At 37.0% G+C, this 21,180-nt stretch overlaps 1 protein-coding gene and 1 non-coding gene across 3 annotated transcripts in view; one reads left to right on the top strand and one right to left on the bottom strand.

Annotated features, from left to right (window-relative positions):
- The window catches only part of MCU (mitochondrial calcium uniporter), a 105,708-nt gene that overhangs the window by 69,643 nt on the left and 14,885 nt on the right, over positions 1-21,180 (top strand). For both annotated transcript variants that reach the window (XM_052639573.1, XM_052639572.1), the window contains exons 3-5: positions 9,686-9,856; positions 10,938-11,042; positions 20,610-20,770. In XM_052639573.1, the coding sequence (XP_052495533.1) occupies positions 9,686-9,856; positions 10,938-11,042; positions 20,610-20,770 (437 nt within the window). The remainder of the gene's footprint in view (positions 1-9,685; positions 9,857-10,937; positions 11,043-20,609; positions 20,771-21,180) is intronic.
- Positions 14,566-14,672, bottom strand: LOC128049079 (U6 spliceosomal RNA). The gene has a single exon (XR_008199451.1). It is a non-coding gene; the product is annotated as a U6 spliceosomal RNA (small nuclear RNA).

The raw sequence follows: 21,180 nt of genomic DNA, 5'->3' as shown, positions 1-21,180 counted from the left end.
GAGAGAGAGAGGTTCAGTTGTACAAACACTAATTCACCTTAGGTTCACAGTGAAATATATAGTTGATTTCACTAAGTTAATTTATATTGCCACTTGGAAGGACCCAACAGCTGGATTTATCAAACTACTAAATTTATGATTCTAGACTTCCCAGGTGTTTCAGTGGTTGAGAGTCTGCCTGTCAGTGCAGGGAACACAGCTTCGATCCCTGGTCTGGGAAGATTCCACATGCCACGGGGCAGCTAAACCCCTGTGCTGCAACCCCTGTGCTGCCAGCCCTCTAGAGCCCAGGAAGCACAGCTTCTGAAGCCCTCACACTCTAGAGTCTGTGCCCCACAGCAAGAGAAGCCACCACAATGAGAAGCCCATGCACCACAAGAGAAGTAGTCCTCACTGGACACAACTAGAGAAACCCTGTGTACAGCACAGCCAAAAATAAATAATTTTTAAAAAAGAACTAATAAATGAATTCAGTAAAGTTTCAGGGTATAAAATTAATATCTAGAAATCTGTTGCAGGAATTCCCTAGCAGTCTAATGGTCAGGACCCTGCACTTCCACTGCAGTGGGGGTGGGGGGGTTGGGGTGGGTTTGATCCTTGGTGGGGAACTAAGATTCCAGAAGTCACATGGTGCAGCCAAAAAAAAAAGCAAACACTATTGTGTTTCTATAAACTAACAATGAACTATCAAGAAGAGAAATAAAGAAAATAATCTCATTTATAATTGTATCAAAAATAATAAAGTACCTAAAAGAAATCTAACCAAGGAGGTAAATACTTAGAAAACTATAAGACTTTAATAAATTCAGGATGACATGAACAAATGGAAAGATACACCATGCTCATGGATTGGAAGAATTAATCTTGTTAAAATGATCATACTCCCCAAGGTAATCTACAAATTCAGTGCAATCCCTATCAAAATACCAGTGGCATTTTTTTTTTTTTAACAGAACTAGAACAAATAATTCTAAACTTCATATGGAAACACAAAAGACCCCAAATAACCAAAAGAAAACATTGGCAGTACACTTTTGACATAGGTCTTACCAATATTTTTTGGATATGTATCCTCAGAGAAGGTAAACAAAAGCAAAATAAACAATGGGACCACTTCAAACTAAAAAGCTTTTGCACAACAAAGGAAACTATCAACAAAATGAAAAGGCACCCTATTGAGTAGGAGAAGATATTTGCAAATGATTTATCTGATAAGAGGTTAATATCCAAATTATTTAAAGAACTCATACAATTCAACATCAAATAAACAAACAACCTGATTAAAAATTGGGCAAAAGACCTAAATAGATGTTTCCCCAAAGAACACATACAGATAGCCAAGGGACACATGAAAAGATGCTCAACATCACTGATCATCAGAAAAATGCAAATCACACTACAATGAGATATCACTTATACTTGTCAGAATGGCTATTACCAAAAAGGAAATAACAGTGTTGCGGAGAATGTGAAGAAAAGGTGGGAATGTAAATTGGTATAGCAACTATGGAAACCAGTATGGAGATTCCTCAAAAAAATTAAAAATAGAACTACTATAATATGATTAAGCAGTCCTACTTCCAGGAATTTTTTTTTGAAGAAAATAGAAACACTAATTTGAGATGATACATGCACCCTTATGTTAATTGTAGCATTATTTACAATAGCCAAGATATCAGAGTAACCTACGTGTCCACAGATAGGTGAATGGATAAAGAGGTGGCATATATGTACAATAGCATATTCCATAAAAAAGAATGACATCTTGCCATTTGGGACAACATGGATGGACCTTAGGAATATCATCTAGCCTTTTTGTTCTTTATTGTTCTTAGCTATAGAAGAAGGGCAGGCTTTCCAACTAGCTCAGTGGTAAAGAATCCGCCTGCCAATGCAGGAGACGGGTTTGATCCCTGGGTCACGAAGATCCCCTGGTGAGGGAAATGGCACCATTTCCCATGGTAAAGGAAATGGGGCTGCAAAAAAGTTGGACACAACTTCATGACGAAGCAACAGCAGCTTAGAAGAATGGCCCTTATAGTCTGTATGATTTCTTTAACCCTTCCAACACTAAAATTATGTTATTGTATCTCATATTCTTAATGCAGAATAGCAGAGAAAAAGAGAAAGAAAAGAAACAGATGATGGCAAAGTCATAAGCCACTGGAATCATCTGTCTATATATAAAGTTCAGTTCTAAGTATCTCTGCAGAGAACACCCTAAATGTGCTTCCTTATTATACCTTTTCCTTTTTCATAATAGATCTTTAAGAGGTATACAGTTTTGTTGAAACCAGGCAAGACCGTGTGGGTCTCCCGTGTACAAATCCTTTCTGGGTCCCCATTTCTTGTTTATGGAAAATAGGCTTCATTCAGCCGTCTATGGTCCAAAGGGCCGATTCAGACAGTTGCTAATCAGGGAGCAGAGGGAATGCAGAAACGAGGGAAGAGCAATCAAAAAACAATAGGGCAGCCTCAGGGCAGTATATACATATCATATGAATTAAGTGTATATCCATTTAATATTTTTGAGCTCTTCTACAGGTACTGAGGCCCTCACCCAGGTGAAAGATGGTAACTTCAGACTGAGCACATGATTCCTGGGTCACCCAGTTACCTCACCATCAACCAGTCAGAAGAAAGTCACAAACCCTGCAGCCCTCACCCCAGACTTTGCCTATAAAAACTTCTCCCCCAGATTCCTTAAAAAACTAGGAATAAAACCACCATATGACCCAGTAATCCCACTCTTATGCATATACCCTGAGTAAGTCAAAATTGAAGACACATGTACCCCAGTGTTCATGGCAGCACTATTTACAATAGCTACAACATGGAAGCAACCTAGCTGTCCATTGACAGATGAATGGATAAAGAAGTTGTGGTACATATGCACAATGGAATATTACTCAGCCATAAAAAGGAATGCACTTGAGTCAATTCTAATGAGGTGGATGAACCTGGAGCCTATAATACAGAGTGAAGGTAAGTCAGAAAGAGAAAGATATACTAACACATATATATGGAATCTAGAAAGATGGTACCAAAGAATTTAATTGCAGGGCAGCAGTGGAGAAACAAACATAGAGAACAGATTTATGGACATGAGGAAAGGGGAGGAGAGGGTGAGATGTATGGAGAGAGTAACATGGAAACTTACATTACCATATGTAAAATAGATAGCCAATGAGAATTTGCTGTATGTCTCAGGGAACTCAAACAGGGGCTCTGTATCAACCTAGAGGGGTGGGAAGGGAGGGAGAAGGGAGGGAGGTTCAAGAGGGAGGGGACATATGTATACCTATGGCTGATTCATGTTGAGGTTTGACAGAAAACTACAAAATTCTATAAAGAAATTATCCTTCAATTAAAAAATAAATTAATAGTATTTAAAAACAAAAACAAAAAACAACTTCTCCCCCTAAACTGTTGGGGAGTTTGGGATTTTTGAGCTACCCATTTTCCTTGATTGGCCCTGCAATAAACTTTTCTCTGTACCAGACTTTGACATTTCAGTTTGTTTGACCTCTCTGTGCATCAGGCACACAAACTTGTGTTCAGTCACAGTGTTCATAAAATTATATATTTTAGAGGAGATTTTGCTAATTATTTTTAACACTGATTAATTTTCCTCCTACGAATTTTAACAACTGGTTAAATAACAAGCATTTTTACTATAGGACTTTTTCTGTAATTCTTTTTCTGTAATTCTCCCAAGCATTTTATTTAATATATTACTTCTTTAACCCAATGTCTGTTGTCCTTGCAGTTCTCTTTTTACTCTGGAAAATTCCTTGCCTTTTAATTTTTATTCCTACTTCAGTTGTCATATTCTCTCTCTCAGTATTTATATTGGATGCCCCATAATTTCTAGGTTTCTTTGAGGTACACTGCTCCAGAACATACTTTAGATTATTTCTTATTTATTGAAGTGGAAATCAGAGCAAAATATTTTTTTTAACCAACCAAAAAGCTACTTGTTTCAATTTGCATTTGAAAAGAATATTTAACTCTAGAGAACAGTAGCTGACAGCTGTCATTAGCTTGTAAATTCCCATTGTGACTTCACTACAACCAACAGCCATTTTGTATATTATTAAACTTGAGGAACTTTGGTAATTGTTATTCTCTGGTTGCAAAACAAGAAATCTAATATTTGCATTACAATCAGGTGCGTGGGAAAGAAGGCGACCTGGGGATTTATTTCAAAAGCGGTATTATATTAAAGATTTGTTAGTTCTGAAATGTGCTATCTATGCCAAGTTTTTCAAAGCTTTCATATTTAACTCCTTTTAAAAACTTCATAATCTTAAAGAAAAAAGTTAAACTGAGTGATAAAAACCTTAATTTTGTCTGTTTATTTTGTCTCAGTTATTTTGAAACAACAGTTACCCATGAAACTGATATATTAGTGAAATCTCCCATAGTTTATGTGTTTAAGATGCACAGATTCCTATCTTTTATTTTAATTCAACTCTGACTACTACTTGAAATCTGTGGTTGAATATTTTCACATGTAGAAAGAAGACTGGATGGTGGTGAGGGAGAACACCAGGTAGACAAGTTAATCACCTAATTTTATGACCCCCATCATCATTACTGCTTATAGAACAAATAAGGATATTTATGTTACTGTTGCAGGAAGGGGGACCCCTTCCAGGGCCTGAAACTGGGCTCTTCTCTAACACTCGGAAATGAATTGTCCGAGGAGACACATGCTGACAAAGCAAGAGATTTTATTGGGAAAGGGCACCCAGGTGGAGAGCAGTAGGGTAAGGTAACCCAGGAGAACAGCTCTGCCACAAAAGTCTCGGGTTTTAAGGTGATGGGATTAGTTTCTGGGTTGTCCTTAGCCAGTCATTCTGACTCAGAATCCTTCCTGGTCGTACACGCCTTGTTCAGCCAAGATGGATGCCAGAGAGAGGGATTCTGGGAGGTGGTCGGACAGGTTGTGTCTCCTTTCGACCTTTCCCGAACTCTTCTGGTTGGTGGAGTCTTATTAGTTCCCTGTTTCTTACCAGAACCTCCTGTCATAAAACAAATGGTTACTATGGTGCCTGGCCAGGGTGGGCATTTTCAATCAGTGTGCTTCCCCTAACATTACTGTCTCTGACTTTAAAGAAGCAATGGATGGCTGAGGATTCTTTTAAAAACAAGAAAGAAAATGACAAAAATTTCAAGTTATTTTAGATATTGAAAACTATAGATGGTACATACTATGTATTAACTTTATATTACTATTTGGCCTCATTTTCCTTAGAAAACTCAGACTGTCCTTTTGGAAAGAATAAATACGAGATTTATGACTCTGCTTTTTATTTTTTATGTAAAAATTCAAATCATCTATCCACAAAGCATTAACTGCTGTGGGAATTGCTATCCTGCTGTCAACAGCTAGAACACCAGATAGAAACACAAGAAAATACTGTTTTTAACACTGGACAATAAGCGAGACAGGACTTCGATCTGAGGAAAGAGAAGCAAGTGAAATTAACCTTACATTGCTTTAGCTCACAGCCTGAGGCTTTGGTTAAATTCTAAGCCACAAAGCCAGGCTATAACAACTTCCCAGGAGATAGCAATTACCAGAAGCTGTAAAGGAGAAGAAAGTGGCAACCCACTCCAGTATTCTTGCCTAGAGAATCCTGTGGACAGAGGAGCCTGGTGGGCTGCCGTCTATGGGGTCGCACAGAGTCGGACACGACTGAAGCGACTTAGCAGCAGCAGCAGCAGAAGCTGTAAAATGAGTAACTCTTAGTGCTCACTCAGGGCCAGAAATCATTTGACTTCTCTCCAGCTAGAGAGGAGAGGCATCACTGACTACATGAACATTCAGTGGAGACTCCCAGAAGAAGCATAACTTGGAAGGAGTGCCAAATTTGCTCTAGAATAAAGGATTCTCTAGATTTGTCTTAAAAGACTCGAGAGGATCAAGCTAATATGCAGTAACTATACCACAAAATCCAGCATTCAGCAATGTAAAAGTCACAATGTTTAATCTCCAGTCAAAAATTACTAGGCATATGAAGAAGCTGCAGGGTTGTGGGTGGCGGCAGGAATTAGTCGACAGAACCAGACCTAGGAATGATGGAATTAACAGACAGAGATTTTAAAATAGTTATTATGAATATGATTCTTATATTCATGGAAAGAAAAGAAAAAACATAAGCATAATACAAAGAAAAATAGAAAATAGAACAATAAACAAATGGAACTTCTAGAGATGAAAATATGTATGAAATGAAAACCAGTATGGATGGAACTCATAGCAGATTAAATACTACAGAGGAAAAGATCAGTGACATTGAAGTACATAGCAATTAAAACTATCCAAAATGAATCTGAAAAAACTGAAATATATGAAAAGAGCTTCAGGTCCCTGTGTGACAGTACCACAAATATGAGTGTAATTGGAATCCAGAAGGAGAGGTGTGGGAGACATGAAAAATATCTGAGTAATGAGTTTTTATAAATTTGATGGAAATGATGAGCCCACAGACCTAAGAAATTTAACAATTCCCAAACAGCACAAGCATAAAGAAAACCATAGAAAAGAACTTTATAATCAGATTGCTGAAAACCAATGATGAAGAGAAGATATTGAAAGCAGCCAGAGGGAAAAAGACATACTACATACAAAGGGACAAAGATAAGAATGTACACAAAGGTGTAACATACTGTACAAACTAGAAGTTCTTCAGAGTACTGGAAGGAAAAAAAAACCTAGATTTTTAAACAGCAGGATTGTCTTTCAAAAATGAAGATGAAATAAAGACTTTTTCAGACTTAACCAAAACTGAGAGAGTTTATTGCCGACATATCTGCCCAACAAGAAATGTTTAAGGAATCTCATGAGACAAAAGGAAAGTGATACCAAATGGAAATGTGGATTATACCAAAAAAAAAAAGAGGAACACAGAGGGTAAATATGTACATAAATATAAAATACATTTTTCTCATTTTGAAATTTTTAAAATATAATTCGTTGTCAAAGTAAAAATAGTTTGTGGTTTATAACATATAGAAATAAAATGTAGAACAGTAGCACAATACAGGGGAAATGGAAGCATATTGTTATAAGGTTCTTACACTATATCTAAAGTGGTATATAATACTTGAAGTGATAATTAAAAGTGTATATTGCAAACCCTTGAGGTAGGTTCTGCAAACCCAATAGGCCAAGCCCAGTGCACTCCTTAATTTTGTAAAAAAAGTTTGTTGAAACACAGCCATGCCTATTTGTTTACATAGTGCCTAGGGCTACTTTTGTACAACAATGCAGAGTCATAAGTTGCAACAGAGATTTTCTGACTGCCAAAAACCTAAAGTATTTAATAATCTACCCTTTATAGAAAAACATTGCCATTACTTTCTGTAGAGTAACCCCAAAACCATGAAGAGGTACAGTTAAGAAGCCAGTTCGTTGTTGGTATTGTTGTTTAGTTGCTAAGTTATGTCCAACTCTTTTGTAACCCCATGGACTGTAACCCACCAGGCTCCTCTGTCCAAGGGGTTTCCCAAGCAAGAATGCTGGAGTAGGTTGCCGTTTCCTTTTCCATGGTATCTTCCTGACCCAGGGATCTAACCTGGGTCTCCTCCATTTGCAGGCAGATTATTTACCACTGAGACACCAGGGAAGCCCATAGTAGAGTTTAAATGTAATCATAAGAAGACTCAGTTAATCTAAAAGAGGGCAAGAATAGATGGAAAGCAGAAGAAAGAGTTGAGTCAAGAAAAGTAGTGAGATGGCAGACTTATGCATAACCATATTTATAATTTATTAAATGCAAATTATATACATACTTTAAAAGACAGAGACTGTCAGATTGGATAAAATAGCAAGATTCAACCATATGTTGTCTGCAGGAAACCCACTTAAAACATAAAGACATGGTAGGTTAAAAGTAAAAGGATGAGAAAGGGTATACCACAAAAATATATGTCTGCTCAGAGACTTGTCAGTAAATAATCATAAAAAGCTTATTCATAGTAGTCAAAACCTGGAAACAATCCATATGTCAGTCATGGTAATGGATGAACAAAATTATAGTGTATCCATGTATAGTTAAATGCTACTCAGCAATAAAAACAAATCAACTACTAATGCATGTAACAACATGGATGAATCTCAGAATCATCCATGTACAAAAGAGTACATGCTGTATTATTCCAGCAGTATAAAAGTCTAAAAAACTAAACATAATCTATGGTGACAAAAATCTAATCAGTAGTTGCCCAGGGGTTAACTGGAATGGGGATCAAGAGATTTTGGGGGTCTAATGGAAATGTTCTTTACCCTGTTATATCAGAATTCATCAAATATTCATTTCAGATAAGAGTGTGTTTTGTTATTGATAAACTGTGTTTCAATAAGCGTTATTTAAGTCGTGAACAATGTAGTGTGAGGCGTCTGTGCTCATTATAGGTGCCATCATTTACTAGACCAGGTGAGGAAAAAAGATGTAAATGACTACAATGATGAAAGTTTAATGCATTTAGAATCTCGAGAACATTGTTCTAAGTATATTTCTTCTCAGCTCTTCAGTTTTAAGGAGTATGAATCCTTACAAACTTTTCATAGAATGTATCTTTTAATTTTTTTTAAAAAAGCTAATAAACATCGCTCATCTAAAAGCAGTATGTTGTTATAAATGGTTTATTTATTCCTCACAACAACTGTATCAGTTAGATATTAAATCCATTTGATATATGAAAAGGTGAGGCTCACAGAAGTTATATAATATGTCCAAAGTTAAAGTCAGGATTCCATGCCAGGTTTGACTCCATACCCTGTTTTCCTTTTACAGGCTAATGCTAAATTACCATCTTTAAATGCTTGGTTGCTTGTGTAAAAAATTCTTGTTCAAAATTTATTTGAAAATTCATTTGAAAATGATTTGAAAGAGTAATTCTGACACTTGTTTTAGAGACTAAGGTTCTAGAAATTAAAAATTAAGGAATAAGATAAGAAAATAAGGAATTCTGTGCCAAACTGTTGTGGAAAATCCTGTCAGTTGTATAGCTTATGATAATGTTTCCCTGAATAACTTTTTGTTAGTAAGTCCCAAAATGTTGAGCTTTGACTTCTTGCTAACCTCAGGAAAATGTTCAAGAGAACTTAAAAGAAATTGTTTTTTATTGTATCATAGTATGTCCACATTGTGTAAGAGATGCTTACTTATCAAGCACCTTGGATATAATATATGTACTATAAATATGAATTGCTGTCCTTGAGTAAGTCTTACTTAGTGGTATAGTTCCACATGTTATTCCCCATGAATCCTTGAAAGCTCTGGCTCCCAAGAGCCATCTCCTACAGGATATAGAATTTGGCCCAGCAGTCTCTGGCTATTTAATAAAATTTTAGTAAATGGAATCAGGGTTTGTATTCACCAATACCAAGAACTTTACCTGAAATTTCTGGGAAAGCCTCTTCTTGACCCACTTGAAAGATAATCCTCTGCATATTTTATTTTTTCTGAAAAGTGATTTGTGTGATATATTATCTTCCATAAGCCAATTCCCAGAATAATGTTCAATTAAAGCTAAAGGGCATATTCTTGAACCTTTGGAAACATTTTAAACCACACTAAAAATAATAAACCCCCATTTAAGAAGATTAGTAATACCACTTAACTTATAATGGAATCTGATTATCATATGATTATGGGTCTTTTTCATTCAGATGTGACAGTGGTGTATCAGAATGGGTTGCCTGTGATATCTGTGAGGCTACCATCCCGGCGTGAACGCTGTCAGTTCACACTCAAACCCATCTCAGACTCTGTTGGTGTGTTTTTACGACAACTACAAGAAGAGGATCGGGGAATTGACAGAGTTGCAATCTATTCACCAGGTATAGTCACCTTCATTATTCATTTCCACCCACCCCTTGTCCCCCACTAAACTGCTTCTACACACACACATACACAGGCACTGCAAATGAATCCCATGCTTTTTACTTTGGGACATAATTTTTTGCTTAGCAAATGTCAGGAGAGACAGTGATTTCTCTCCCAGTTTTTAGAATATGATTGTTCAGTTTTAGCAAGGGTATATATTAATACACAGGGATCTCATTCAAAAGCACCTCACATATAATGCCATGGGCAAAGATGAGCCATCAATCACATTTTATACTTTTGAGACCTTTTGTCATTACCTTAGGCATAGAATAAACTTATCTAGTAGTTGAGCCATCATCTCTGAAGATATGAAATATTAGGATTTCTTTTTAGATCTTTTTATGTCTTTCACATAAACATTTATAAAATAAAGACATGTGATTTGAAAGTAATAGAAAATAAGGCACTAAAATTCCCACTTGACATGACATCCATTTCATTTATTTATTTTTTAAGTGCCTTACATTTTTACCACTTTTACTTTGAAAAATTTTAAATGTACAGAAAACATAAAAGCCTAGTACAGTAAGTCCCTGTAGTTTAAATATGCTTAATTCTCAATTCATAATTAATAGACGAACTTGGTGTACTTTGCTCACCCTAGCATCTGCCCCCTACTGAATTATTGGCAACTAATCAGTAACTATACTGCAAAGTTCCATATACTAGAAGATGTTGGGTTTTTAACAACGAATTTCCATCATAGGCAAATAGACATCCATGCAGCTCTCCCAGTGACCCTAGGTTTCCAGACGACACCTGTGCATCTATGTAATTATTTCATTTGTTCATAAAGTTCTGCCAGAAAAAGTACGTTGTCAAATCTTCATAGAGTTGAGGCCATGAAAACAAGAAGCCTCAGGTAATATAAGCTTTATTTTGCATAGAGTTTGGGGATAAGGCAAAAAGCTAACTGAAATTTAAAAGACATAATTTTAAAATCTATTTTGAGGATTGCTTTCTTTCCTGACCACTCTTGAATAATTATGGACATATGACAAATTAAATTTTTCACATTTAAATTTTTCACAGATGGCGTTCGAGTTGCTGCCTCAACAGGAATAGACCTCCTCCTCCTTGACGACTTTAAGCTGGTCATTAATGACTTAACGTATCATGTACGACCACCAAAGAGAGGTAAAAAGTAACCTTGATAAGGCCAGGGAAACATGAGAAGGGCTTTTGGAAAGAACTTTGTTTTTCCCTGGATAAACTTGAGAAACAGACAGTATTCAAAGAATGCTCAAAGTTTTACATATAGGTAGCACTTGGCTAGGATACAAACTAAAACATAGAAACCAGAAGTGTTCTACATAACTTAAACTCCTTCCCTCCATTCAAGCTAAAAGTAACATTATTTTAATGTTATTTGGGGAACCTTTTGTAAACAAATTATGGAACTCCCTGTCCTCTTAAATGTATGTAACAGGAATTAACCCCCCTTTTTTTTGATGGCTAGGGGTTAGTAGTCTGAAAGTCAATTATTGTACAATAGTAGTTCTTGGGGACTTATGACATGTATACACTTTTGTGTGAAAAAAGTTAGGATATTTGCCTTAGGTGCAGATTCAGAACACACCAAGAAACTCACTAATCAAATGTTTTCAAGAACTACTGTTAAAAACCAAAGTTAATGCAAAAAATTCTTGATAAAACATCAAAAATTTAAATAAAGACAATCAGCATTACTGATTTTTCTTTTCACCCTTCTCTCCAGTGTGACCCTGCACAGTACTGATGGAAATAACCCTCTGGAATAGCACTCTGAAGTGTGTCTTTTGGGTCATTTTTCTCTCTTTGCCTTGATAGTCAGTCGCTTGCTGCTGCTGTTAATTCCCCTCCTACTACCACCACTGCATCCATCAGCTTCCTAAGACACTTGTTTTTTTCTCTTCTGCTTTTTGTTTTGTTTTTTTGCTGCACAGAATTCTAGTTCCCTGATGAGGAATCAAACCTGTGCCCGCTACAGTGGAATCACAGATTCCTAACTACTGGTCCGCTAGGGAAGTCCCTTCCATTCTTCTTTTGTGAATTGTCCCTAATGTAGAAACAGTAAAACCCTAAGTATTGAATGCCTTCCTCAAAATCTGGTTTGCCTCTACCTTTAAATTTTTTCTCTTTTCCTTTTAAGTGATGCCACTTTTCCTCCACTGTGTTCCTTTCTGCTTCCCTGAACTGTGTATGTCCTCATTCTTTGCCATGGTAGTGTTTGCTCACCTTTCCTCTGAGATGCCTTTTTCCTTTTTTCCCATTTCCTCATGTCAAAATCATCAATGTCAGCTCTTCCATGAAGGCTTTCATGATCCTATTCTTTCTCTGACTCCCAGCCAACCAGAAGTGATCGCTGTCTTCTCTGAATCCTTCTTAATCCTTTTTCAAGTGCTCAGAGGGAAGGTCCTGTGATTTTTATATACCTGTTGACTTAGGTAATCATTCTATATTGAGTGAATTAAGTGAGTTAAAGTATCCTTTAAATAGTAAGACATTACTAAGTCAGATTTTATTAAGTTGGAATAACTAACCATGTAAACCAAGAATTGTTAGCTATATATATTAGCTATGCTAATATGTTTTTCTTCTTCATTCTTGAACCAGAAAAGTTCTTTAAAATAGCAGAAGTACAGGCCTTATTTTACTTAGTTTTGTTGTTGTTGTTTTTTAAATTTACTCTCTTTTTTCCATAGGTCTATTGATATATAATTGACATATAATATTATGTACATTTAAGATATACAGTATGATAATTTGATACACTTAGATGTTGAGAAATGATTATCACAGTAAGATTAGTTAATACCTCCATCATTTCACAGTTACCATTTCTTTTTGATGAGAATACTTGAGCTCTACTTTCTTAGCCACTTTCAAGTGTACATTACAGTTTTAACTATAGTCATTATGCTGGACATTAGATCCCCAGAACTTATTCATCTTATAATTATAAAATTAATACCCTTTTGCCAACATGGAACTACCACATGATTCAGCAATCCCACTTTGGGGTATATATCCAAAGGAAATAGAATCTCACTAAAATATTAAAAGTTGACTAATGTAGTCTTATGTAAGGTATAGCAATCAGGAAAGTAATGATCCCAGCTTCCATCTATTATGTTTTCAAAAACTAGAGGTATTTTAATCAATGAATATTTCCAACCATCTTGTCTTAATACTGTGTTTTTTAAATAGAAATGAATATGTTTTAGTTTCTTTAATAAGACTATTCTCAAGTTGAATAAGGAAAATAAAGGTAGAAACCGAAAAGAGGAGAAATTATGTTTGATTCTTTGGTAATCAACTTGGTAGCCATATATAACTCTTTGATTTATCTATACCTCAGAACTGTAGAATATCTGTCCACCTTCGCTAGAAGACAGACGTGAAATTCACATGGGTCAGAAGTCTCTAATTCATGGGATAATTGTAAATTGAAATGTGAAATTTGGTAAGCTCATTAGCAGCATTATTATAGAACTTAAAAAGATAATTTTAATATTTAATATTTAAATCTAGACATCAAAGCTCTTTCAGCTCTGCTTTATTAGCCATTTTTCACAGAAGCTTAAATAATACTCCTTTAAGTTTATAAGTACTTTTCCCCTTAACTTTTAAAACATAGTAAAACTTAGTATTTTTTTCTTTTGAAAAAATGTAGGTTTTAGGGCTTCCCATGTGGCTCAGTGGTAAAGAATCTGCCTGCCGATGCAGGAGACGCAGGTTTGATCGCTGGGTCAGAAAGATACCCTGGAGGAGGGCATGGCAACCCACCCCAGTATTTGTGCCTGGCGAATCCCATGGACAGAGGAACCTGGTGTATTACAGTCCATAGGGTCACGAAGAGTCAGACATGACTCAGTGACTCAGCCCACACACACAAGGTAGTGTTCCCATTATATCATCCTGCTCTCTCTGTCTGAGCAAGACAATGCGGGCATCCAAGTTACCATTCTTTTCCAGTTGCATTCAGTAAGAAACCAGTTGAATTTCTGTATTGAGAGGGAGGCTGCTCATCCAGAAGAGTAAGCCTATGGGTCTCAACATTGTAACTGTTTTTAGTGAAAGCACAGTTGGTAAAGAATCCGCCTGCAATGCAGGAGATCCCGGTTCAATTCCTAGGTCCAGAAGATCTGCTGGAGAAGGGATAGGCTACCCGCTCTGGTATTTGGGGGCTTCCCTTGTGGCTCAGCTGGTAAAGAATCCGCTTGCAATGTGGGAGACCTGGGTTTGATCCCTGGTAGGGTAGGGCTACCCACTCCAGTATTCTGGCCTGGAGAATTCCATGGACTGTATAGCCCATGGGGTCGAAAAGAATCAAACATGACTGAGCAACTTTCACTCACAAATGGAGAAAATAAATTGAAAGCACTAGGTTTGGGGTGTTAGATAATGAGAACACTAGGATTTTGTATATACATTGAGCAGAGGGAACAAATATAATTTATCTAATAAAAGTTAAAATAGTTAATGAAGGAAAACTTTCCCAGAATAGTTTTTCAGATTTCTTTTTAATTAATTTTTAATTGAAGGATAATTGCTTTACAGAATTTTGTTGTTTTCTGTCAAACATCAGCATGAATCAGCCATAGGTATACATATGTCCCCTCTCTCTTGAACCTCCCTCCCATCTCCCTCCCCATCCCACCCCTCTAGGTTGACACAGAAAAATATGAAACGCTTCATGAATTTGTGTGCCATCCTTGCACAAAGGCGATGCTAATCTTCTCTGTATCGTTCCAGTTTTACTATATGTGCTGCCAAAGTGAGCACCAGAATAGTTTTTAAAGTCTTGACACAGTTTTTTCTACTCATTCCTTACCCTCCTTTAATTTTCACTTTTCCTCCTATTTTTCTTTCCCCTGTGTTTGGGTAGCACTTTAGAACTAAATGCTCTATGAACTTTGCACACCAGTAAACTTTAACTTCACACACTTCACCAGGCACTGAGGATAGAGAACTTATTCATGTAGGATCTAATATAGCTATTAGATCACAAGTACTACATAGTACATAGATACCTAAGTACTAACAACTCTTGTACCTAACACCAGAATTGGAGGGAAGAGACAGGAAAAAGCTGAAATGGAACAAAGGGACAGGTCATAGTAGCAAGGCTAGTTGCAAGTTCCATTGCGTTCTCTTGGTTACCATAGCTATGTATGGCTGGATTCCCCTCCGACCTCTGCAGGATGAGAGAAGTAGTTATTTTAGCAATTAGATGGTTTTAAATTTGATCTTGGGGTTTCCCTAGTAGCTCAGACAATAAAGCATCCACCTGCAGTGCAGGAGACCTGGATTCAACCCCTGGGTTGAGAAGATCCCCTGGAAAAGGAAATGGCAACCCACTCTAGTATTCTTGCCTGGAGAATTCTATGGAGTTAGGAACCTGGAGGGCTACAGTCCATGGGGGTTGCAAAGAGTCTGAAAGTTTTTGTAATAAGAAGAATCATTTTGATTGGCACCACTGAGCCATTTGTCCCATTTATCCATCCAGAGGATACTGGAGACCTTGCTTCTGTCCTAATAATGTGAATAATTGAGAGAAACAGTTGAACAGGCAAACCAAATACCAGTGACTCAAATAGCCAGTCTTTTCCAAACCATTATACTAGCGGAAAAGACTGTTTAACCCCTATTATTTTTGCACATCTCTCTATCTTTGTGTACATTAATTATCCTGGCATTGATGGCATGTGCAGAACATTTTTAGTGAAGCATACTCAGATCATCCAGAAGTGTTTCTGTTAAGCCATTAGCAGATTTATCTTCTCTTCCTATAATTTCATCTCCAAATATATGGGCAGATTTTTCAGGGTTGAGGGGTTTGAGGATGTTGTTTTCCTCTACCATGACAATACCATGCAAGCATATGCTCCCTGTCAGGGAAATTTTAACAAAATAAAGCTAAGTCCCTGAGTTTGCCAGGGCTTTCCTGATATCTGGTCAGAAAGATAACAGCTCTTTGTTCAGCCAGGTCTAGAACTGGAAATCTGTAAGATTGATCTCCTATGAATTATCATTTTATAATCTTTTCATTGCCATTTGAAGGTATGTTGGAGCACATAAAATCTTATTTGTTTTGAATAGGTGATACATTCACAATGTTCAAATCCCAAAGTCTAAGAATATGTAGGAAAAAATTTCTCATTGCTCTTTCACCAGCCACCCCTTTCTCCTCTTACCAGCAAGCATTGTTCTTAGTTTTTTATGTTTCCTGTCAGAAATAGTCAGTTCATTCATAAGCAAGTATGAATGCATAATCTTTTCCCCTTTTTATGCAACTAATAGCATATCATACGTATTGCATATGTCAGTCAGGATTCAAGTGGGGAAACACAGCTCTGAATAATGTGGAATAAAAGATTTATTATAGGCACGAGACTTTGTACAGTTGTAGATGAAAGTAAAGAAGTAAAAGTCTGTAAAGGGGAGCTTGGAAGATCAGAGAAAAGGTACTAATTTTGAAGTGGTGGCAAATGTGGACAAATGAAAGCTTGCCAGGGAACCTTCTTAGCAAAGAAGGGCTGGTGGAGAAATCCCTGAGACCGTGTTATCAAATAGAACTTCTGTGATGATGAAAATGTTCCATTTCTGCACTGTTCAATATGGTAGCCATCAGTCCTGTGTGCCTCAGTTCAGTTCAGTTCAGTCGCTCAGTCGTGTCCGATTCTTTGCGACCCCATGAATTGCAGCACGCCAGGCCTCCCTGTCCATCATCAACTCCCGGAGTTCACTCAAACTCACGTCCATCGAGTCAGTGATGCCATCCAACCATCTCATCCTCTGTCGTCCCCTTCTCCTCCTGCCCTCAATCTTTCCCAGCATCAGGGTCTTTTCCAATGAGTCAGCTCTTTGCATCAGGTGGCCAAAGTATTGGAGTTTCAGCTTCAGCATCAGTCCTTCCAGTGAACACCCAGGACTGATTTCCTTTAGGATGGACTGGTTGGATCTCCTTGCAGTCCAAGGGACTCTCAAGAGTCTTCTCCAACACCACAGTTCAAAAGCATCAATTCTTCGGCGCTCAGCCTTCTTCACAGTCCAACTCTCACATCCATACATGACCACTGAAAAAACCATAGCCTTGACTAGAGGGACCTTTGTTGGCAAAGTAATGTCTTTGCTTTTTAATATGCTGTCTAGGTTGGTCATAACTTTTCTTCCAAGGAGCAAACATCTTTTAATTTCATGGCTATAATGACCATCTGCAGTGATTTTGGAGCCCAGAAAAATAGTCAGCCACTGTTTCCACTGTTTCCCCATCTATTTCCCATGAAGTGATGGGACTGGATGCCATGATCTTCGTTTGCTGAATGTTGAGCTTTAAGCCAACTTTTTCACTCTGCTCTTTCACTTTCATCATGAGGCTCTTTAGTAGTTCTTCGCTTTCTGCCAAAAGGGTGGTGTCATCTGCATATCTGAGGCTATTGGTACCTAATACAAAAATGTTTGTGAATCTTATCTCTCTAGAACTCAAATTGCTGCTGCTGTTGTTGTTTAGTCTCTAAGCTGTGTCCAGCTCTTTTGCAACCCCATGGACTGTAGCCCACCAGGTTCCTCTCTCCATGGGGTTTCTTCAGAGATCTTTCTGAACCAGGGATTGAACCCACGTCTCCTGCATTGGCAGACGGGTTCTTTACCACTGATCTACCAGGGAAGCCCGCTGAAGAACTCAAATTCCTCACTTCTAAATATCTATTATATTTATGAGAATAAATATGGAGTAATATGTGTGAGAGAATTTTGTTGACCATAGATAATTTATACCTACCTAAACAATTATCTTTTTGAAGGAGGACTGAGCTTGCAGGAAAATATTAATATTGATATAGTAAAAGCCTTATAACTCAGTTCCAGGCCTGGGGATCAGGAGGTGTGGACTTTGCCACTTTACTGTGGCATTCCAGAGTGCAGTTTTCTCTTTTTGAAACTTTGAAAAGTGTAGAATCATGTGTGAATGTGAGCTGCAACTTTAGTGCAAAACAGACCCTGTTGACACAGATGACTTCTCGAGCTCAAGGTGTTCTTGCTTTAATCTTTTCCCATTGATGCAGCACACATTGATTGGAGTATGCAAGATACTGTGCTAGGTGCTATAGCCCATATTACTGTATCAGCTCTTCTTTAATCCAATTTGCTACTCTTTTTTGAATTTTTTATTGATTGAATTTCTGTGATAACTCTGGTGAAGGACAACCTTGAAGAAAATTTGAAATACATGCATGACTAATTCTTTTTTTTTTAACTTTTAGACAATTTTTATTATCACAAAAGAAACTGCATGCCCAATAGCAGTCAACTCCCATTTTCACCTCTCAACAGCTGCTTATTGTTGTTGGTCTTATTGTTTAGTCTCTCAGTTGTGTCTGACTCTTTGCGACCCCATGAACTGCAGCACGCCAGGCTTCTCTCCCTCTTTCACTATCTCCCTGAGTTTGCTCAAACTCATGTCCATTGAGACAGTGATGCCATCCAACCGTCTCATCCTCTGTTGCCCCCTTTTCCTCTTGCCCTCAATTTTTTCCAGCATCAAGATCATTTCCAATGAGTTGGCTCTTCAAATCAGGTGGCAAAGTCTTGGAGCTTCAGCATCGGTCCTTCCAGCAAATAGATTGATTGGTTTGATTTCCTTGCTGTCCAAGGGACTTTCAGGAGTCTTCACCCACACCACAGTTTGAAAGCATCAATTCTTACGGGCATTTCATATAAATGGAATCATACAATATGTAGCCGTTTGTGTCTGGTTTCTTTCATTGCATATGATTTTTTAAGTTTCATCCATGTCATGGTATGACATGTTAAAATTAATTTTAATAACTTTTAAACTAGTCTCATGTATCCAAACTATGATTATTTCATTTTATGTATCATCAATATGACTTTATTAGTGAGATATTTTATATTCTTTAACTTATATGAAGACTTTTTTTGTGGTGTAGATTTTCTTTAGAGTACATCTCAGTTAAGTATAGTCATCTTTTAAGTGTTCAACAGACACATGTAGTTAGAGGCTTCTATATTGGATGGCACAAATTAGATAGGACTCCTGGTTTTAGTTCAGAGCTCTTTTCACTGCATTGTACTTAAAATGTACACATTTTTCTGAAGATATGGAAGCAATATTTAGAGAAATTATACTGGAATCTAAAATGAGTTTCACCTAAACTGCTCCATTTATACCTAATTTTCTTTTCTTAATTAATTATTTTTTAAAATTTATTTATTTTAATTGGAGGCTAATTACTTTACAATATTGTAGTGGGTTTTGCCATACATTGACGTGAATCAGCCATGGGTTTACATGTGTTCCCCATCCTGAACCCCCTTCCCACGTCCCTCCCCATCCCATCCCTCTGGGTAATCCCAGTGCACCAGCCCTGAGCACCCTGTCTCCTGCATCGAACCTGGACTGGCGATCTGTTTCACATACGATAAGATACATGTTTCAGTGCTATTCTTTCAGATCATCCCACCCTCGCCTTCTCCCACAGAGTCCAAAAGACTGTTTTATACATCTGTGTCTCTTTCGCTGTCTCACATATAAGGTTATCGTTACCATCTTTCTAAATTCCATATATAACGCATGACTAATTCTGACCATGGCTTATTTTGATTTAGAAGAAGGCCGACCTTCTGCTCCAGTTAACAGAATGTCACATTTAAGGCTAATAAGATTCTAAAACAAAAGCTTCACTTGGGTGCTTTTTAATTTTTTTTTTTAACTTGGGTGCTTTTTAAAAAATTCTTTGACAGCTAAGATTAGCTGGCTTTTTATTAAATTTTCAAAACAATTTTTAGGGTTCTGGAAACGCATGCTATTCACAGAAGAGGATAGTGAATCAAAGAATTATTTAATCATTTACCTTTTCAGTCATTCTCATGACTTCATGCTCTTTCAAGCTTGATATTGAGACTCATACAGCTATTCCATGTCTTTGCCCAACAGGAATAAATAAAAATTGATATGTTAGGGGGAAGGTATATAGAGGCTAAGATTATTAGGATGATGATATTTTTATTTATACCTTTGTATTTGCAAATTTGAAATACTGTATGTTTTTTCCTCAAGTGTTAGTTACTAAAGGGAAAATATGACCAATTAAAATGGCAAGACCACAGATAAATTATAGATCAAAATTTTAATAAGCATGATAATAATCAGATTAATTCTAAACTTCTCTACTAGTTTTTCACATATTATTTTAAACTTTTTGTCTTCATCTAATGAAGATTATTATTACTTGTAGCATTTACACTTCCAACAGTATAATGGTGGATGTTGGCTTCAAAATTTTCAAGTTGCCCAAATTGGGAACTTACTTTCTAGGATTTATAGACTCTTCCTTTTTAAAAAGGAGCTATTCCTTTCCTTCAGTTTAGCACTGCAGGTAGATTCCCTATAGTGGATGAATCTGCCTTGTTCTTATCACTAACAGCCCTCGGAATAGCAACTCTTTATTTAAGGCAGCAGTCCCCAGCCTTTTTGGAACCAGGGACCGATTTCATGGAAGACATTTTTTCCACAACCAGGGCAGTGGGAGGTTGGGGAGGACAGTTCAGGATGATTCAAGCCCGTTTAATTTATTGTGCACTTTATTTCTAATCTAATGCTGCTGCTGATCTGACAGGAGGTACTGGTCTATGACCCCAGAGATTGGGGGCCCTTGAATTAAGGCTTACATTTTTAAAAACATAATCTTTTTCTTTCAGACCTCTTAAGCCATGAAAATGCAGCAACACTGAATGATGTAAAGACACTGGTCCAGCAGCTCTACACAACACTGTGCATCGAGCAGCACCAGCTAAACAAGGAGAGGGAGCTCATTGAAAGATTAGAAGATCTCAAAGAACAGCTGGCGCCCCTGGAAAAGGTGCAAATTCAAATTTCACACTTTTCTCTTCACTAGTATTTTTTCCAGAGCATATACGTTTGCTTTTTTCCCCCTTCCAAGTTGTATGTGATTGAATTATGTTAATCTGATGAGTTGGGGAACTGAATCATAAAAATCTTCCAGTTAAAGCTATGAAAGAACTGTAAAAGAAATAGTTTGGGCCTTGATAATGGACCTAGAGCTTTGAGGCCTGAATAAATTCTCATTAACCAAACATACTACCTTTATGACAAAGATTGAAATAATTGCTGATCAAGAAGTATTCTAAGTGAGGTGAATAATCATTTTAGCCAACTTAAGAATTAATATTATATGGAATATCATGCAACTGTTAAAAAACAATTCTGTAGATATAATATGCTATAGAAAACTCATATTTAAAGTAAATT

The sequence above is a fragment of the Budorcas taxicolor genome, chromosome 5 (genome assembly GCF_023091745.1).
Source record: "Budorcas taxicolor isolate Tak-1 chromosome 5, Takin1.1, whole genome shotgun sequence".
Classification (NCBI taxonomy): domain Eukaryota; kingdom Metazoa; phylum Chordata; class Mammalia; order Artiodactyla; family Bovidae; genus Budorcas; species Budorcas taxicolor.
This window is presented reverse-complemented; position numbering and strand designations above follow the sequence as displayed.